General features: G+C 43.5%; 1 protein-coding gene across 2 annotated transcripts in view; it reads right to left on the bottom strand.

Annotated features, from left to right (window-relative positions):
* CCDC170 (coiled-coil domain containing 170) overlaps positions 1-7,513 on the bottom strand; it is an 81,555-nt gene extending 74,042 nt beyond the window's left edge. For both annotated transcript variants that reach the window (XM_037050633.1, XM_037050727.1), the window contains exon 1: positions 6,780-7,513. In XM_037050633.1, the coding sequence (XP_036906528.1) occupies positions 6,780-6,854 (75 nt within the window). In that variant the 5' untranslated portion in view covers positions 6,855-7,513. The remainder of the gene's footprint in view (positions 1-6,779) is intronic.
* Between the last annotated feature and the right edge of the window lie 13,810 nt (positions 7,514-21,323).

Raw genomic sequence — 21,323 nt, 5'->3', positions numbered from 1 at the left:
TCTTGGGGTTCAGCAGAGTGCGGGATGGCTCCATGATATGATCCCTGAACCAGAGCTGCCCCGCTGGCCACTGCCCAAGAAGCCACAGAAACGAAGCTGGGAAACCACCTTCCAGCCTCTAGTTTACACAGCTGTCCTCACTTGCTAGCATCGTTCTGATAACATTATGGTGTTGCCTTCTTATTTCTCACTTTGATTTTTTAAAGGATGTTTATGACACGCTGTTTGATGTGCTGTGACTGCTTTGCTCCTTGAGCAGAGCCAGCAGCCCCACAAGCCAGCCAGGGGAGTGCTCCCAGGCTGCAGCCTCTGCTGAGCACGGCCCCAGAAACTCCGGGAGCTCTGTGTCCAGCAGAATGCACGTGGCGGACAGAGGAAGCATCTGAGAATAAGACCATGGCTGTTACAGGCATTGTGTAAACTTGCTGTTTTTGTTTTTTTCCTGCCAGGTGTTGTATGTATGGTGATTTACATTTCAATGTATTGGAAACTTTCTATTTTATTCAAGAAATCTGTTTCATGTTAAAAGCCTTGATTAAAGGGAAACTTTTTTTATTTAAAACAAAAAAGAAAGAAAACCTGCTCTCTGGTTGGTGTGCACAAAGTTATTTTCTTCTACCTGTTCTTTGAATGCTTTCTCACACGCTATATGCTAGAGCCAGATGGTCCAGGAATAATTAAATACCACAAGAAAGTAAGTGCTGTAGTTAAAGATTGGTGTGCAAATAAATTAGCGGCTTACTCATTTTTAAACTTTTTATTCTAAATAACTTTAGACAGAGAAACGTTGCAAAGTTAGAACAGAGAGTTTCTGTATACCCTCTGACCCTGCACCCAGCCTCCCCTAATGGTAATGGTAATGCATAACTGAGGTACATTTGTGAAAACTGGAAAGCTAACACTGGTACAATGCTATAAACCAGGGACCTTGCTTGGCTTTCACCAGCTTCCCATCACTGTCCTTCTTCTGGTCTGGGAGTCCATCCAGACACCCACCCTGCACTTCGTCATCACGTCTCCCAAGTCTCCTCCCATCACAACCTTGACCTTTCTGCAGTTGTTTTGCAGAAAATCCTCCGAGGTGGGTTTGTCTAATGTTTTCTCATGATTACAGGGTTGCCATTTATTTCAGACAGTATGAAGCCCTTTTTTTTTAAAATAAGAGGAAAACATCCAACTTTTTGTCTAATTCAATCCCTACCAATAGAGTACAGTTTCTAGGATTTTGTACAATTGACTAGTTCTAGTCAAAGGTATCTGTCCCTTTGGGCAAAGGGGAAAAGTCATCCTGTTAACTTTACAGTCATATTCCAAGTATTTTGTGTGCTTTTATTTGTCATAATGGCCTAACCACATTTGTGTTTTTAGCTCTCTTAATATCTCCCTTGATGAATTTTTGTCTGGTCATGAGATGCTAACAGGAGTGTGTTTAAAAAAGGTTTTACTTTAGCTGTGCATTGGTTATAGATCTTTAAAGATGTTTGCTTGTGTCAATTTTTACTTTATATATTTTGAGGCCATCTTTTACATGCATACACATTTAGAATTATTATAACTTCCTTATGAATAAAAATTTATATGAAACAGAAATATAATTTGTATCATTACAGCAACTCTCTTTATCTGTAGTAATGCTTTTTCTTTGCCTTAAAAGCATTTTATATAATCTTACTGTAATTAATCAGATTTCTTTGGGTTATTATTTCCCAGTAAAATCTTTTTATACACATGCTTTCAACTTTTCCACATCATTTTGTTTTTACGCATCTTTCATAAATAGCATATACCCAGGTTTTAAACAAATTCAACCTGACAACTTTTGTCAGTTAACTGAGCATTTAGTCCATTTATATTTATTATAATTATTGATATATTTGTATTTCTTTCCATTATTATCTTGCTTTTCTTTATCTCTTGTGTTTTTTCTGTTTCTTTTTCTCTACTTTGTTGCCTTTTTTGAGATTGAATGTTTTTCTTTAAAACTAGAATAGGGAGACTTCTGAGTGGTGGCTGCCAGGGGCTAGGGAGGGGGGTACTGGGGAGCTACCGTTTAGTAGGTACAAAGAACCAGTTTTGCAAGATGAAGAGAGTTCCAGAGATGGGTGGTGGTGATGGCTGCACAATAATGCGCATGTGGTTACCGCCACTTAAATACAGGTAAGACGGTAAATTTTACGTCTTACTGTGTATTTTATCACAGTTTCTTAAAAAGTTGAAGTGACGGGGAAATGAAGGGAAAATGAACTCTACTTCCTGGATAGTGACACATGACCAGCTGCGACTCAGCTTTGAGGAACCGTAGCTGTGGACAGACTGCTGCCGTTTGCCTTTGCTTCTTCACAACAACTGCAGCAGACAGTTCCTCCAACGAACCCGTGTTGTACTCAGCGGAAAGGAACTTGCTCAGATTCCCAGCAATGGTACTCACTGGAGCCATGACTTCGGTTCAGATGTTCTAGGTATGTGAAAATACGGACGTAGCTGGCAATCCACGCCCGGTCCACGCCCTTCTCACCAAATGACTGCTACAGCTTTTGGCTGATGGCATAACTCTACACAATTTGTTAACATTTTTCAGCTTCCATACCTTATTTCACGGCAAAGCTACACTGTTCTGCTGGAAGCTCTATTTATGAGTTTCCCAAAGCACGTTTCTGTCCTCCATGCTTGAGCTGATACACTTCAGCTCACATAGTATCGCTCTTAGTCCTGCTCGCAACACTTTCTAGCCCCAGTAAAACTCTGCTGATGATTTGATTAAAGGCAAACCTAACTCGAGAAAAATGCAGCATTAAATTTAGTTCCTGGGTTATGCCAATGACACAGTCATCTGTTTATGGGTCTGTTTCTCGTGATAGTGAACTCATTTTTTTTTTATTGAATTTATTGGGCTGACATCAGTTCGCAAAACGAGACAGGTTTCAAGGGCACAACTCAGCAAAACATCGTCTGCACACAGCATCGTGCACCCATTGCCCCCAGCAAAGTCTCTTTCTGTCCCCATTTCTGCCCCCCGCCCTGCTTTGCCCACCTCCCCCTGGCCCCCACCCTGCTTCCCTCTGGCTGTCGCCACACTGTTGTCTGTGGCATGTGTTATATATGTATGTTTTGGGGTGATTCTTCATTGACAGTAGAGACTGTATCGAATTNAGCATTTAGTCCATTTATATTTATTATAATTATTGATATATTTGTATTTCTTTCCATCATTATCTTGCTTTTCTTTATCTCTTGTTTTTTCTGTTTCTTTTTCTCTACTTTGTTGCCTTTTTTTGAGATTGGATGTTTTTCTTTAAAACTAGAATAGGGAGACTTCTGAGTGGTGGCTGCCAGGGGCTAGGGAGGGGGGTACTGGGGAGCTACCGTTTAGTAGGTACAAAGAACCAGTTTTGCAAGATGAAGAGAGTTCCAGAGATGGGTGGTGGTGATGGCTGCACAATAATGCGCATGTGGTTACCGCCACTTAAATACAGGTAAGACGGTAAATTTTACGTCTTACTGTGTATTTTATCACAGTTTCTTAAAAAGTTGAAGTGACGGGGAAATGAAGGGAAAATGAACTCTACTTCCTGGATAGTGACACATGACCAGCTGCGACTCAGCTTTGAGGAACCGTAGCTGTGGACAGACTGCTGCCGTTTGCCTTTGCTTCTTCACAACAACTGCAGCAGACAGTTCCTCCAACGAACCCGTGTTGTACTCAGCGGAAAGGAACTTGCTCAGATTCCCAGCAATGGTACTCACTGGAGCCATGACTTCGGTTCAGATGTTCTAGGTATGTGAAAATATGGACGTAGCTGGCAATCCACGCCCGGTCCACGCCCTTCTCACCAAATGACTGCTACAGCTTTTGGCTGATGGCATAACTCTACACAATTTGGTAACATTTTTCAGCTTCCATACCTTATTTCACGGCAAAGCTACACTGTTCTGCTGGAAGCTCTATTTATGAGTTTCCCAAAGCATGTTTCTGTCCTCCATGCTTGAGCTGATACACTTCAGCTCACATAGTATTGCTCTTAGTCCTGCTCGCAACACTTTCTAGCCCCAGTAAAACTCTGCTGATGATTTGATTAAAGGCAAACCTAACTCGAGAAAAATGCAGCATTAAATTTAGTTCCTGGGTTATGCCAATGACACAGTCATCTGTTTATGGGTCTGTTTCTCGTGATAGTGAACTCATTTTTTTTTTATTGAATTTATTGGGCTGACATCAGTTCGCAAAACGAGACAGGTTTCAAGGGCACAACTCAGCAAAACATCGTCTGCACACAGCATCGTGCACCCATTGCCCCCAGCAAAGTCTCTTTCTGTCCCCATTTCTGCCCCCCGCCCTGCTTTGCCCACCTCCCCCTGGCCCCCACCCTGCTTCCCTCTGGCTGTCGCCACACTGTTGTCTGTGGCATGTGTTATATATGTATGTTTTGGGGTGATTCTTCATTGACAGTAGAGACTGTATCAAATTCATTGTTACATACTGTACCCCTTGCATAGACCCTCAACAACTGACTGTGGAGGCGGCGGCTGAGGTAGCAAAGGAGGGCTCAGTGATGGCAGTAGTGTGGGTGGCCATGGTGTTGGTGGCAAGGTCAATGCCAAACGTTACAAAGAATAACACGTACCAGCTGACGTCAACAAGCACTCATTTTATCACTCTACTGAGTGCTTTGCATTGAACAGTGAAGTTCCCAGACTATACCCCATGCATGGTAAGTGTTTTGACCCCATTTTTAGGAGAAACTAAAGTTCTGAGGCATTAAGGACTATTTTTCCCCCAAAGGTGTCACACACAACAAGTGGTATCGCTAGGCCTGCTTGAATCCAAGAATACGCCCTTCGATCCCAGCAGGTCCCCTACTTCTTCATACGGTTGCATACATCCCTGCTCTGTATTTTAATCGCTTTTCAGTGCTTTACGGTGAGGGAGGAAAAGGACTAACCTTTTAAGAGAAAGATATGTAAGTCCCCACTCCACCACTAGCTAATTAAATAAGCATTTCATTGTCCACGTAATGGGGACTCCTGTATGGCCTCCCTGACTTACAAGATTCTCAGGTGAAGTGTTCTCTACACTGAAAAACAAACTGTAATAAATGCTGGCCTTTCTGCGACTACTTTTATTCTCCATAAAATGTAGGTCTTGCAGGTTGATTAAAACCTTGAGTGTGATGGATGTTTTCCTTTAGGTAGGCAGTAAAATGTATCCTAAAAAAATCTCAACATGAATCAACATGATTACTCAGAATGATCACTGATTTGTCGCTAACACTTCTTTTTCCACACTTGCAGTGGAAACTTCCAGCCGATTCTACCAATTAGGAGCCTCATCTGTGGTGGCGCAAATGAGATTGTGCACCTCCTGGTGTGAAGCGCTGAGACATGTCACGTCTAAAGCATTTCACCAAAACTCTAACCGTGCAAAAATGGTCAGATAAACCTCTTCTACAAAACAAACGGCCCAGACTCCGTAAACACTATTGGTGCCATCCCAGACAAAGCAGAGCTGAGGGACCAACTGCTCCAGGTTTACAGGATCTGAAGACACATAACGAAAGACAATGTGTGATCCTGAAATGAAAAAAAATGTCTGCAGGAAATGGCATTATTGGGACAACTGGCACATTTTAGTAGGTCATGTGTATTAGATAATACTATCGCAACAGCGTTAAACATCTGAGTTTGACCATTACCTTTCGGTTAGAGAACGCCCGTATTCTTTCATAGATCCATGCAATCTGGGAATAAAGGGCCATGATGTCTGTAACTTCTTGGCAATGGCTTCTCCAAGCAAATATATATGATATAGAAATAATATATATTTATATATATGCATGGGCTCACTTATGCATGGGCTAACACCCTTCATATACGAGGGGACACCATATTGGAATAAAATGCAAATGTCAAGTGGAAGAAATATTGGTTTTATTTGTACAGACAATGCTGGGAATCAGGAAATCTGAATGTGGGTCAGATGTAAGTACGGCGACAATCAAAGCAGCTGAATATCGGAGGCGTGGCAGCAAGTGGGGAGCCCACCATGAAGAGCCCCTCGTTTTGAACCCAGGAGTCGCTGCAGGGATTTCTGTGGTCAGTGTGGTTATGCTGAGGACACATCCCCAGGTCTCTAGCAACCCAGGCTCTGTGTGTGTGTGTGTGTGTGTGTGTGAGAGAGAGAGAGAGAGAGGGAGAGAGAGAGAACATACCTAACATACCTGCTGCCCTCCTGGGAGTGAATCAGTAAACGAACCCAATGGCAATTGAATCGAGGTGTCCGGGGTGATTAGCAACAACAAAAGGCCTGAGACTTTGCTTAGGACTGGCATTAACCCGACACCATTCGATTTTAAAGAAACTGCTCTAAGTCATGTCTTAGTAACTAAGAAGTGTAAGTTAACCGAAAGAGTTATTTGCTATGAAGGGGCTCAGTGCGGGAAGGCAGGGGGTTTGGGGAGGGTCTACAGGAGACGGACACCCCGTGAACCTGTTCAAATAAAGGGTCAGAGAAGTAAATTGGTACAGCCTAGAATTCAGACGCGCTCCACAAACCCAGGACCAGCCCCAAACTTCCCAAAGTGAACTGGCCGCTGACAACTCCAGTCCATTTCCAAGGCGAGAACTCACAGACCCTGGCCGCCCTCCGCCCACACACGCACACGCATTCTAGAGAAGTTTGCGCCTCCCCCCCCCCCCCACCCCGGGCCTCCACGTCGGTGCTCTCCGGGGTTAGGGAGGCGGCCCCGACACCCCCACGCGCAGCCGGCCAGCTGGGACCGTACCTCGGGCGCAGGTGAAGAGGCACCGCTGGTCGGGTCCAGGCGCCTGGGGCGGCCGGATGGGGCGCGGCGGCTCATCCTGGCCCGGAGCCCCGGGCAGCGCGCTCCAGACCTGACCGCGGAGAGCTAGGCTGCTGCTCCGGGAACCGGCCGGCGCGTCTCCTGGGGCAACCAGTAAACACCGTGGGGGACCGGGAAGCCCGGCCGTCTTCCGCCCCTGAGAACTACCGGGAGCGATCCCGATCCCAGGGAGGGTGTCTCCTCGCTTTGGGGGTCCCGTTTGGCCAGGCCGAGGCTTGGCTGAGCGACGGACACTTGCCAAAGTGACTGGGAAACAATGGGGTTGAAGTTTCGTCTACCGCGAGAATAACTACAGGACTTTTTGCTTTTGTTGGGGGACAAGTGACAGCCAGGGGTCAATGTTAGCAGTGGTGGCGCGCGCGAGGTGTAGGAACCTGCCGGCGCCAAGGCGAACGAGCGTCTGTGTAGCACTTACTGCGTGGAAGCGCCTCTGCTTCGAGCTCCAGGGCCAGCTTCGCGGGCGCGCAGCCCTTGCGGTCCCCGAGGGCCCCCGCGGTGGTTCCCTGTTCTGCTGCGGCAGGCTTGAACTTTTTCCCGATTTCTGAGCGAAGCGCGCGTCTGCCTCTGGTGTGGGCTCCCCGCAGTTGTGTAGCCTGCCCCGGTGAGGCTTCTTTAGCTTTCTCAACACTGCCGGCAACTGTAAGTAACAGCCATAGCGTCTAATTATGAGACACACGTGTTCTTTTGAGAGCTGTTCTAAATGCTTTCCATCTATGACCTCATTAAATAAAACAAGATTATGAAGTGGATATTAGGATTAGACATTTTTAAGATGTGCTACCCATCACAGGGGAAAAAATGAATTGTCAGAGGGTATACCGCTCGTCAAAGGCCCCGGAAGAGCCAGACCCCAGAACATCAAGTACGGAGACACAGAGGTGCTGAGTAATGCCACGACTTGTAGCAGAAGCTAAAGGCGGAACCCACAGCCACCTCCCTGTGAGGCCCTTGGTAGACCTTTGTGCGGTTCAAATCAGACATCCGGCAGCTTTTCTTGATTCCATCCGATCGTCTACGTGTATCTATCGCTGTGTCTGAGAATTCCCTGGCCTTGACAGTGGCTTTTGATTTTACAGCAACATTGCCACATATCCAAGCCTCAATGCTTTCACTTGAAGCCACCCTTAAAAGAACAACACAAAAATAGTCCTTAGTGGAAACTAAGGCTTTCCTAAAGCTCCTGTTAGAAGTATATTTTGTAGCCAACATGTTTTCAGGTTGCGGTTTTTCCTTGCAGCAGAATCATTAGTTTCTTAAGTAGTCCGTGAAATGATCTGCCAGAGAAATCGCAACAGCTAATGAACCCCCAGGGCACCTGGAAGAGAACCGTCTGGAGAAAGTCCCTTCTCCGCTACCTCTACATCCAATTGTTTCAGAAGTCAATTTTATGAAGTCTAATTTGCAGTCTTTAAAAAAAATCAGTGTTGAGGACTTCCGCCAAGATGGAGGCATAGGTAGAAACCCTGTGCCTTCTCCCACAACCAAGTTTGAATACAACAACGGTTTGGAGACCAAAGACACAGCAAAAAACAGAAAACTGAGTTATACGGAAGTCCAACAACCACTAACTGTTCAACGGGGACGGTAAGAGGGGTAGAGCCAGCAGCGAGCAGGGTCGGGCAGGACAGATCCCCCGACCTAGGCGCGAAAGTGGCCCGGAACCAGTCAGGGTGTGGGGCAGACTGACCACGGTCGCACATTCGCGCACAGTGAGACGGACCACACAGGCCCCAGGGGGCGAGGGCTGACGGCAGTGGCACACTCGTGTGCAGAGGGACAAAACGCTCAGGCCCGGTAACAGTGGCAGCTGCCACACCTGTGGGGGCTGTGGCGGGAGGCGGCAGACAGAACGTCGTAGTTCCTCGTTGACCCCGCCCCCACATACAACATCACAACCCAGCGACTGAGTTGCCCTGCTCTGGTGAACACCTTAGGGCTCCGATCCTGCTCCAGAACAGGCACGAACAGCCCGAAAGATGGCGCAAGAAGAACTAAAAGTCCCAGAGCCGATAACTCTCAGCAACCGAGAAATTGCCAGCCTCTCAGAAGCACAATTCAAAACACTGTTTATTAGGATGCTCACAGAACTGGTAGATTATAGTCACAAATTAGAGGAACATATGAAGGCTAAACTAATTGAAATGAAGGGAGATGCACAGGAAACCAATAGCGATGGAAAGGAAACTGGGACTCAAATCAATGGAATGGACCAGAAGGAAGAACAAAACATCCCACCAGAAAGGAATGAAGAAATGAGAATTCAAAAAAATGGGGAGAGGCTTAGGAACCTCCAGGGCATCTTTAAACGTTCCAACATCCAGATTATAGGGGTACCAGCAGGGGGAAAGAAACAGCCACGAATGGAAAACTTATTTGAACAAATAATAAAGGAGAACTTCCCCAGTCTGGCAAAGGAAATAGACTTCCAGGAAATCCAGGAAGCTCAGAGAGTCCCAAAGAAGTTGGACCCAAGAAGGAACACAACAAGGCACATCATAATTACATTAGCCAAGACTAAAATGAAGGAGAGAATCCTAGAAGCAGCAAGAGATAAGGGGACAGTCACCTACAAAGGAGTACCCATCAGACTGTCAGCGGATTTCTCAAAAGAGACCTTACAGGCAAGAAGGGGCTGGAAAGAAGTATTCCAAGTCATGAAATCCAAAGACCTACAGCCAAGATTGCTTTATCCAGCAAAACTTTCATTTAGAATGGAAGGACAGATAAAGTGCTTCTCAGATAAGGTCAAGTTCAAGGAGTTCATCATCACCAAGCCCTTATTATATGAAATGCTAAAGGGACTTATATAAGAAAAAGAAGATGAAAAATGTTAACAGTGAAAGGACAGCAAACTCACAGTTATTAACAACCACACCTATAACAAAAGCAAACCAAGAGGACAGCTAGATCAGGAGTGGAACCATAGAAATGAACACATGGAGGGTTATCAACAGGGGAGTGGGAGGAGGAGAAGGGGAGAGAAGGTACAGAGAATAAGTAGCATAGATGGTAGGTAGAAAATAGATAGGGGGAGGGCAAGAATAGTGGGGGAAATATAGAATCTAAAGAACTTGAGACACATGGTTATAAACTAAGGGGGGAGAATGGTGGGGGAGGGAGTGTGTGGGTGGAGTGGAATGAAGAGGGGAATAGAACAACTGTAATGGTATAATCAATAAAATATATTTTTAAAAAATTAAAAAAATCAGTGTTGATGATGAGTGTGTTAATTAACACACTTCCTTCCATGATGTGAATATCAAATCATCACTATGCACATTTTAAAAATCTTACAATTTCATTTGTCACTTATACCTCAAGAAAGCTAAAAAAAAACCACAATACCAAAAAAATTTTCACCAGTGTTAAACAGATTTTTTCCTCCATGTGAAAGCAAGGTACTGTGGTGGTAAGTAGGAGCAGAAAAAGTGCTTGGGCTGACCCCCGCCCAGAAGCCTTTGAACTTTCTGGGATGTTAAGACTCCTCAAGGCAGCATGTGGCAATGTGTCCTTTGAGGGTTGAGAAAGAGCAACCTGAGTGTGGCTGTGGGTCCGAGCTGGAAGGGGGTCCAGTTTGGGATTACCTGCTCTGCGATGCTAGAACATACCGGCTGGCAGTGGATGGAACCCTGGGTATGATGACCTCAATTTAAGCAAGGGAAGGAAGTAAAAAGGCACAAAAGCATGTGACAGCTCAGATTTCTCACAAAACTGGGCTGGGTTTTCACAAACATCTATAAAGGACACATGCACAAAACCAAAGGGGGATAGGATCGAGGGTGGGGAAAATATTATAGTAATTATGTACTTGTATAGTGCCAGGTGGGTACTAGACTTATCGGAAGTCAAGTCTATAAGTTATATAAATGCATACCTGAAACTAATATAATACTGAATGTCCATTGTAATTGAAATGTTTTTTGTTAGTAAAATAAAATAGAACAACTTGGGTTTCTAAAAAAAAACTGGTTTTCTGACACACTGATCAGTGCGTATCTTTAAGTTTTAAAAATACAGTCAGTCCTCATTAGTTGTGAATTCCATATTTGTGAACTCACCCATTCACTAAAACTTCTTTGCAGCCTCCAGGTCAACACTTATGACACTCCCTGGCCCATTCACAGACCTGCACGGACAGGTGGCAAGTCTGCGTCCTGGGTGTGCTGATGCTCCTGGCTGAGGTCAAACGAAGCAGCCAGCCCTCTGCCTTGGGTTTCAGGTCCCACTGTGTCTGGTTCTAAATCTATTTAGTGCCACTTTATTTTGGCTTTTTTTGTGCTTTTTTTTCTTTTGGTGATTTCACTGTGTAAAATGACCCCATTCACAGTGCGGAAGTTCCGCCTAGCCTTCCTAAGCATAACAAGGCTGTGATGTGTCTCACGAAGAAAACAGTGTATTAGATAAGCTTCACCAAGGCCTGAGTTTGGTGCTGTTGGCTTCGAGTTCGATGTTAATGGGTGAACGATATATATTAAACAAAGTATCTTTAAATAGAAATGCATGTAAAACAGGGCTATGGACTGATTGGTTCATGAAAATGCTGTGACCAAAGGCTAACACTGCATTTCTCCTAGGAACAGTGGTTCAGTGTTTGCTAATTCGGTGTTCAAAGCAATTTTACGTAGAAAATAACTACTGTGAATAACAAAAATCCACTAGATTCCATTACAATCAGTCACTGATGAGATCTGACATTCACCCTGCAGTTTGTATGATCTGCTGATTGTTTATTACACAGAATGCTTGGTATCTTTCAGTCCCCAATTTAAATCTACAAATATTTCCATTGTGAGCACTGCCATTAAATAACTAATATTTAATAATGTGATACTTAAATGAGATAAGCCAAATGTACTTCTAACCAATGCAGGTATATGATCATATAGTATGAATTTTTTTAATTATATATCCTTAAAAAATAAAAATAAAAATAAAATATATTCTTGTTCAAAACTATCCACCTGAGTAAAATTACATTTTCCAAAACACTCTTCCAGTACAAACTTCTGGAAATGTATCACACATACAAAAAAAATGAAAAAAAAACCCTGCGAATCTTGTTATTTTTTTCTGCTTTGTAGTATTTTTTATTCTATATTTGAAACTCTTTAGGAATAAAAAAATGGAAAAAAGGGATAAAAATTAGTTCAAAGTTTTGTAGCATTTATCATGCAATCTAAATGGCAGACTAAATGTTACTTAAAAAAATAATTAACTTTGAAATGTGTTTGCTCTGTATTAATTTGGTATGGCTTGTAAAGTTAGTGGTATCAGCAAAAAGAGGCAAAGGTCAAAATTCATTGTGCATAATGCCTTTGAAAGCATCAAAAAGACTATGAGATTCTTTGGAGAAATGGGAGGCCATGATGCTTATAAAACATCTGTGGTTGTTATAAAACAACGTATTCTTTAAAAGAAAGGATTACAGTATTGAAAGGATACCCCTGCTGTGTCAGTGCAGTGGATGTATCACTGAAAAATCAGAACCGATCCACGTAGTTGACTGGTTCTTCCCAGACAAAAGCCAACTTTGGTGCCAGACTGGCACTGGAAATATCAAGGGAAACGTTGTAAAGTATATCATTGTCTAACCACTATACTTTCTGCCTGAAACTAACCCAAAATAATATTGACTGTAAACCATAATTTAAAAAAGAACGCTCCTGAGCACAGGCCTGCGAACCACCCGATCGCAGTTCAATTCCCAGTCAGGGCACATGCCTGGGTTGCAGGCCAGTTCCCAGTGGGGGACACATGAGAGGCAGCCACACATTGATATTTCTCTCCCTCCCTTCCCCTCTGTCTAAAAAGAAATAAATAAAATATTAAAAAATTAAAAAATAAAAATAAATAAAAGAGAACGCTCCTTTTAGGTAGTGGAAAATCGTAGGCTAGCTGGTGAAAGTGTTGTAGAGTCAAGCATTTCCCCACTTTAACAAACCTGGCAATCGGAGATGTGCCCTTCGTTGAAATGATTGTAAATGCGATCTCGTTCTTCTCATATGTATGAAAAATACAAGGTACCAATAAAGTAGAAACTGGTGCGTCAGAGATCCTGTCCTTTTTAAGAAAACACTAGAAGTCCTTGAATTTATCCCTGGGCCTGGCGGTCTTCAAACAGTGGTTAAGCGGCAGGGTCCTGGAGGCCGGCTGCCTGGGATGAAATCCCGGCCAGTCCCTAGCCTTGTGATCCTGGGCCCATTTGCCCGCCTGGTCGGGCCTACCTCCCCAACTGTATTTGACTCAGGGGGTGTTGCAAGGCCTGCGTGAGTTAATGTGTGTAAAGCCCTAGCAGAGAACCTGGAACAAAACACAAAATAAGTAGCTATTAGCATTATTTTAAAACAGAGTAGAAAATTCCCACAAGACACTGCAAAAAAAAAAGATTAGGAAAACAAAGTGTTTACTCTTATTCTAAATTACTCGGAACTGTGGTAGATCATAGGCTTAAAAAATGAAGCCTATTTGTGCTCAGTAGATGAGAACAAATTCTAAAGCCTTTTCCATATTTTCAGAAAATACGGGTGTTAGAAAGGGCTGGTAGGTAGAAGCAACAGAGGCTCCAAGAACTTAGAAACCAATTGGCCTTTTTTAAACCAAAGCAGAGACATGTGGACGTCTTTTTTGTATTTGCCCAACCAAGACGGCACTGTACTTCACTGAATACATTCGTATATTTTGAAAAATACATGCTAGTCACCAGGGAGGCCATTGTACAATGAAAGCTCGGGGGGAAGGAGTGGACCTCAAATGCCAAGGTCTCGTCCACTTGGTAGCCTTATTTCTCATCTGAATTAATCAGCACACTTTCAGATTTTTAAAGCCTGCAGGTCCGTAGCCACGATGTCAACCTTGAGGACCTCGTCTTCCCTCAGAATCCTCGTCCACTCCAGGGTGCGTCCGGGGGCTCAGGAGAACAGGGCCACAGGACCCTGGTGTCACAGGGAGTCTGGCCAGGATCCCCCTGGAGACAGAGATGAAACATTACAGCATTTTCTCAGGTTCTTTTTTTGCTCCCACAAGATGGTGTTCTTGAAAGACCCGTGTTAAAAATTTCATCCAAAAATACGATAACTTGCCAAACATTCCATTAAAATCAACTTCCAAAAGCAAATGTGCTTTCTAAATTAAGCAAAAACCCCAGCATCTTCTGGATCTTTTAAAGGTCTTTATTATTTTGGAAAATCTTAGGGCTTTGAGTGGGGGAGTGTGGGATTTTCCTGACCCCATTTTAGACATGCCTTGGGATTCTTTTCAAATTATGCCAACTCTCTTTCCAAAAAGCAACACATAATTCTTGCTGAAAAGAAACGTCTGTGGCAGTTGAGAGCAAAGACTGTCCATGCACTGCCCTGGCTTCTCGATATTGATTCTAACCACCTGTGGAGGTTTCCACAAAGCATTCAAAGACACATCCATGATGTTCTTGATTCAGACCAGGCTCCATTTTATTGCCCACTGAGGTTTATCCAATCCTACTCCATACTTACAAAGTGTCCTCATCTACTCCTCTTTGCAACGTCCCCAAAATAGTCTAATTTTTGGAAAGAGATTTTTATCTTCTGCTGATTCACTGATATGACCTCAATTAAAATACCCTCTTTATAAGCTTGCATTACTAGCCATAAATTTCCTTGGTCTATAAAACTGCGTCTAATAAAAGAGAAGGAAGCAAGATACATACAGGCAGCCAAGCATCCAGCTAATCTTTTTTTTTTTTTTTTTGAAGAAATGAACGAAGGCCTCAGCCTTCTCAGGGACAGATGTCTCTTGAGATAGTTCCTGAAAGTTCCATCATTGATATGACACACTGGTTTATGAGTGTACACTGCCTTCATTTCGTTTGTTAAATCAGCCACAATTACCACAAAATGCAACCATAAAAAAATTAGAGCAATATTGCAAACATGGTCATTCATAGCTGGAACTATAAAAATACCAATAGGTTGGAAAAAAACTTCGCCAGGGAGCTGAATCTTACCAGAACTCCAAAAGATAAAATGTGGAAAAGTAAGAACTTTCCTCACTCCTTCCATCCCGTGCCTCAGGCAAAGCCACTTCCCAACATGTATGGAGACAAAACTCTGAATCCATTCTTCCACCCTGCAATGTTCACACACAGTCATGAAAGCTCATATATGAATATAGCTTGACTTGCCCCAAAGCCCAACTTAAATCCAGGGCCCAGGTTTATTTTTTTTCCAATTTTGATTGCAGTATTTTGTCATTGTGCCTAGCTAGAATGGTTAGCTGTTCACGAAACCTATTAGGTGTGGCCTTGACTTTCAGCCTCTGGTGCGTGGGCAGGAGTGAAACGTCTCACTTCCAGATTTGGCTCCTAGAAACCTCCATTCGGTGTGCTTCCTCTGTCCTTGTCTTTTTCTTAGACTCTGATTCCACACTGACCTCAGGAGCCACCCACTGAAGGTGGGGAGCCTCTATCAATGAGCCTGGGTCCCTGAGTGTCCCCAGGGAGCCGGTAACCCCATCAGTCACTTCCCACACAGCCATCCCGGCCCAGTGGACAGCGTAGGAGTACATTCCATTCCTTTAAGCCACTGAGCTTTAGGTATATATCTGTGGTAACAGCTAGAATAACCTCAGTTATACAGTGCACCATTTGTAAAACAAAGGGGAAAAACTGATCCTGCTGAATTTTATCGGCGAATGTTAAAAACTTATGAGTGGAGATATATTATGAATTTATTTTCGTTTATAAAAGTAAAAACTAAGCTATTTGAGGGGAATTTTTCCTGACTGAGTCAGATCTGCAGCCCCACACCACACCCCATCCACATGTTGTGGGGCCAGCACAGATTCCGTCTGTGGGAAAAGACTCTTCATTCACAAAATAAGTTTTTGAGTATATGGTTTTCCACAGAGTAAACCCCCTCCTTTTCTTCCTCTGTGTGACACTTCAGTGACATTGTACAGGGAAGCAAATGCAGAAAACAGATCATCTTGGCACTGCTCTGGTTAGAGTGGGGGGTTGAAAGTGTGGCTCCGACCCCAAACTGTGTCTGGCACCCCTGGAAACATCTTAAGAAAATCCTAGGGGGGCTCTTAGGAGCACAATTTGAAAGCCATAATTTACATTAATTCGATCACATAGGTACAGTCACACTAAACATCCTTAGTCTCCCTTATTTAAATCCACAACCTATGTAACCTTATTTAGGTAATAAACTCCATTTTCCTTAAAAAAATTTTTTTTGCATTTACCTCCCTTCTACTTTCTCTGCCATTAGCCTAGGTCAGACCCATATGACATGCCAATTTGCCTCAGTTTCTCCCCACTCTCCCAATTCATTCTGTACATACTCTCTTAAGAGTCTATTCTCAATCCAACAACACAAAGTGGACTTTATAGATTATAAATCCGCGCAGGTCACACTCTCGAAACCCTCCAATGGCTGCCCATCGCAACTGGAATAAAAATTAAAGTCCTTGAATGGTCCTCAAGACCCCACACACCCTGGCCCATCTCTCCACTGCTCCGTCTACACCTCCTCGTATTCCCTGAGACACGGCGAGCACGTTCCCACCCCAGGGCCCTGTACACACCCACCTCCCCACAGCTGGCCCTCTCACTTCCCAGACGGCTGCGTGGCTAACTCTGCCTGCTTCCTTCGGGTCTCTAATAAAACCTGACCTGCTTGTGCGGCTTTCCTGGCCGCTCTGTCTCACTCAGCCCCTTCTCCCGGCATCCCCCTCCGCAGGACCCCTCACTTCCTGACATGAGATCACCCCCAGACTGGTTCGTTTCCCCTCACTGGGCTGGAAGCTCCTGGAGGGTGCAGTTTTATTTTGCTTATTGCTATTTTTCCAACACCAAAAGCAGTGCCTAGCATGTACTTGCTGCTCAGTAAATAATTGTATAAATGAATAAATTAACACCTTTCCCAAAGAATCTGTAGAACCTGATTATCATTCTTGCTGGCTCAAAAACATTCAGGTTCCAACATTATCGAGCCAGAGCTTCTTTTCACAGCCTTATTTCCTGGCTCAAGGTCTCTTGAAATATTGGTACACACAGCAACATGGATGAATCTCAAAGGCACGCTGAGTGAAAGAAGCCAGTCTCCAAAGATTTGTACTGTATGATTCTATTTCCATGACATTCTGGAAAGGCCCAAGCTATAAGGAGAGAGGACAGATCTGTGGTGCCAGGGGTTCCAGCGGGGGCACCCAAAGGGACGGTGGGGAGCTTTGGGGGCCTAATAGAACTGTCCTGTGTTCTAAATGATGGTGGTGGTTACACAAATCTATGCACGTGTTCAAATCCATAGAACTGCATCCCCCCAAAAAGTCAAGTTTACTATGATTTAAAAATGAAAATGAAAAATATGTAAAAAATGTTAAGTCCTCGAGACCCTGAAATCCAGAAAAATTCAGTGTTTGCTCTTCCCCACACCTTGCTCTGACTTTTCTGCCCTCCCCCTCCGTCTCCAGGAGCCTCCCGTCAGTCCTCTTGTTTTATCTCCTTTCTACAAGTCTCTACTGGGTTCTCCCCATTACCAGGGTTCTGCAACAGAAGTGACATACTGAACCTTAAACATGACTTTGACCACTTCTCCCCTCAGAAAGTGGCTCCCGCCATCTCTAGCTGTGGTCTCCTTGCGAATCTTTGCTAAAGTGGAGTCTTTTTCAGAAGCCCAATATGCAGACGACTGTTTTGAAGGTGCCCCTGGTTCACCTGGCTGACTACAAGTGGGGTGCTGGAGTCCCACAAAAGTGCCTCCCCAAATCCCCAAAGCCTGGAGCCCCCAGGAGCTCAGAGAAGCACAGGTTGAGAACCAGGAGCCGACAGGACAAAGCCTAACTTTTCAGTGATATTTCCAGTCTCTAAGAGATCTTACTGTTTGTCCTAAAGAATATATGGGCCCTGGCTGGCGTAGCTCAGTGGATTGAGCACAGGCCTGCGAACCAGAGGATCGCGGTTCGATTCCCAGTCAGGGCACATGCCTGGGTTGCAGGCCAGTTCCCAGGGGATGCACAAAAGGCAACCATACATTGATGTTTCTCCCCCTCTCTCCTTCCCCTCTAAAGATAAATAAATAAATAAATAAAATCTTTTAAAATTTAAAAAAAAAAAGAATGTATGGGACCACAGAAAGGGCAGAAGAATTGGGGACTTTGGGGTTCAGGCCCCAACGCAGCCACTTCCTAGCTGTGTGGACTTGGCAGAACTTCTGTTCTCCCACAGATCAAGTTACAATAAAAATAACCTATTTCAAGTGGTAAGAGTTCCTTCTTTTTCATATGTGCAAGGCATTCCATTGCATAAATGTACCACAGCTTTTTAAACCCACCTATCTACTAATGTTTCCAGACCTTGGCTATGGTAAATAACACTGCTGCGAACATAGGGGTGCGGGACGCTTATCCTTTGCAACAGCTCAGATGGACCTGGAGATTATTATACTAAGTGAAATAAGCCAGTCAGAGAAAGACAAGTACCATATGATCTCACCTATATGTGGAACCTAATGAACAAAATAAGCTGATGAACAAAATACATCCAGAGGCACGGAAACATGGAACAGACGGACAGATCTCAGAGGGAAAGGTTGGGAAGGAACCAGATGAAAGAAGGTGAAGAGATGAGCAAAGAACATGTATGTATGGCCCCTGGACACAGACAACAGTGTGGTGACGGCCAAGGGAAAGTGTGGCAGGGGCTGGGTGGAGGTGGGCAAAGAGGGGAAAACAGAGACCTCTCTAATGCACTATAAATAAATAAATAACCGATCTCACCGTGCTCTTGCCATGACATAGTATATGAATTCTTTCAAAGTGTATAAAGTGCTTGCCAAATGCATGATAGAGTATAATTGTTACGAAAGGCAAGGTAGGTGGTGGCAAAACTCTGGCTTTGGGCCCCTGGACCTTGTTCAAGTGCAGGTTCTGCCACCTGCTGCCAACCGGCAAGCTTCTTACTGTCTAAGAGTCTATTATCTCCTGTGTAAAACGGAGCAAATATCACATCCTATCCAGACTTGGAAATCTCCAGAGAAACGAGAGGGCTTCCACGAGCCTCTTTTAAGAGCAGTCATGGGAAAAGGGAGTGGTACCGACATGGAGAAGGGTGCTGAAACCAGAGGCGGCTGTGCCAGGAGAGACCGAAGGGGCAAAACGACTCTCCTCCAGTCATTGAACCGTGTCAAGTTCAGTTGCCACTCTTAGGGCCCTGTTGCCAAGCCAGGTGCCTCAGAGTAACACAATATTCCTCTATCTCATGAAGAATTTCTGTCTATAGTGTCTACAGTAAATAATGACAAAGTTTTCAATCAATTCCTTTTTTAAATTTTATTTTTAGACAGAGGGGAAGGGAGGGAGAAAGAGAGGGAGAAAAATATCGATGTGAGAGACACATCTGTCAGTTGCTTTCTGTGTGCACCCTGACCAAGGACCAAACCCACAATCTAGGTATTGTGCCCTGACCGGGAATCAAGCCCACAGCCTATCCATTTACGGGACGATGCCCAGCCAACTGAGCCACACCGGCCAGGGTTCAATCAATTCTTTTAACTGAAAATAAATTTTACCCTTTGGTTTTATTTATCAACATATTTAATTTTACCTTTATGATTTGTCTTATAGAAACGATGTAAAATTTCCAAAACAGTTAAGCTTGCAAAAGTACTTGGTCACATATAATAGGTACTATGGACCTGTCCAGTGTGGAGGTGGGGCCATCAGCTTACATATCAGAATCACCAAGGAATCAGCCAGTCTTTCCATGGGTTAAACAGAGACTAATAGAGAGTTAAAAACTAAGTTTGGGGTGAAGAAAAAAATGACATAAAACAGAAAGAAGGAAGTAGAATCCTTCACAAAGGTAAAATGCCAACTTTTGTACAGGAAGAATAAACAGGATTGCCTGTCTTAGTTTGTGGCAAAAAACACAATTAGATCCCAAAATCACAGACGGAGCTAAAAGCAAGCTTACTGCCTCATATAAAAAGAGTAGCAGAATAATTGAACACCTAGCTAAAAATAACAGTTAATTAGTAGCAGTTCCTTGCCCAAGTTACCAACTCTCTGACCAAGCACTTACCTCAGTAATGGACAGTAGCTGATGGGTTTTCTCCAAGATCACCATTATTAGGGTTTCAGCAGTTCAATTCACATTCCATTTGGGAACTGATGAAAAAGGAGATAGAAATATAGAATTAAGGCATATATTACAGATTATCATAAAACCACACCTCCTTTAAAGTGGCTCATCACTAATGCTATCACAAACCAGACAAGAAGTGGAATCATATATATGAACAGATTTGAGACTTCAGCGAAACAGATAAACAATTTTTGGTTGGAAGAATGAGCCAGTTCATTCTCATCAAATCACTTCCATCTGTTTTGAAGAATAACTTTGAAATAACTACCCACCGTTTTGCAGCTTGTTGGTGGCATGAAACGTAAGAGGCATCCCTTCATTGCCGGGCTTGCTGATTTTCAACCCTCTACATCAAAGTTTTTATGAGACTTCCTTTTCAGTGTGGTGTTCAGCCTATTGTAAAATTCCATGAATTCACATGTGCCCAATGACACAAAATATGATACAGAAAAACAATCTATTCTCACCCATCTCCATTCTAAATCCTTTCAAAACATAACATTGATATTTAGCTCAGTTTTGTACTTCTGCTGAGACTTCAAAGTATTATTAACTCATAATATGGCTTGTGATCCACGTCATCTGATAATGTATTTACTCACTTTTAGAAAGAATTTGATTACACAGCTATGAATTCTGCTGATGACATAATAATGTCGACTAAAAGCCATAATGTGAGTGCTGGGAGTCCAGCAGACAGAAGTTTCCATTTTGGCTCTGCCAACAATCGACTCATTGAGGGGCCTTGTGTTGCTTGAAATCATCGAGACTTGGTGCTTTTGTATGTTTAATGGAATAAAAAAAATCATTTTTAGAATTTTTATGGGGACATCATGCCACATTATGAGTAAAGTACTTAATACTGTGCCTGGAATACAGTGCTCCATAAATGGCACCTATTCTTACTAGAGTGCACAGATCTGTGTTTGATACTCACTGATTGTCAACTATCATAAAAACTTGAAAATGCATGTGAAAGAAGTTTTTGTTGAATCTTCCTATTTTATATTTTGAACAGCTCTTTCTGACTTCTTATTTTAGGGTCTTTAAAATATTTAAAGAAAAAGACATTTCACTTTTTCATTAAAAAGAAAAAAAAGCTCCTGCCCTGGCTGGTGTAGCTCAGTGGATTGAGCGCGGGCCTGCGAACTAAAGGATTGCGGTTCGATTCCCAGTCAGGGCACACACCTGGGTTGCAGGCCAGTTCCCAGCAGGGGATGCATGAAAGGCAACCATATGTTGATATTTCTCTCCTTCTCTCCTTCCCTTCCACTCTAAAGATAAATAAATAAAATCTTAAAATTAGAAAAAAGCTCTTAATGATAAGGTGAAGGATGACTCAA

Source organism: Sturnira hondurensis, unplaced genomic scaffold (genome assembly GCF_014824575.4).
Source record: "Sturnira hondurensis isolate 20B ecotype Veracruz unplaced genomic scaffold, ASM1482457v3 Scaffold0000167, whole genome shotgun sequence".
NCBI lineage: Eukaryota > Metazoa > Chordata > Mammalia > Chiroptera > Phyllostomidae > Sturnira > Sturnira hondurensis.
Note: the sequence above shows the minus strand (reverse complement) of the source record. Positions and strands in the feature narration are given on the sequence as shown.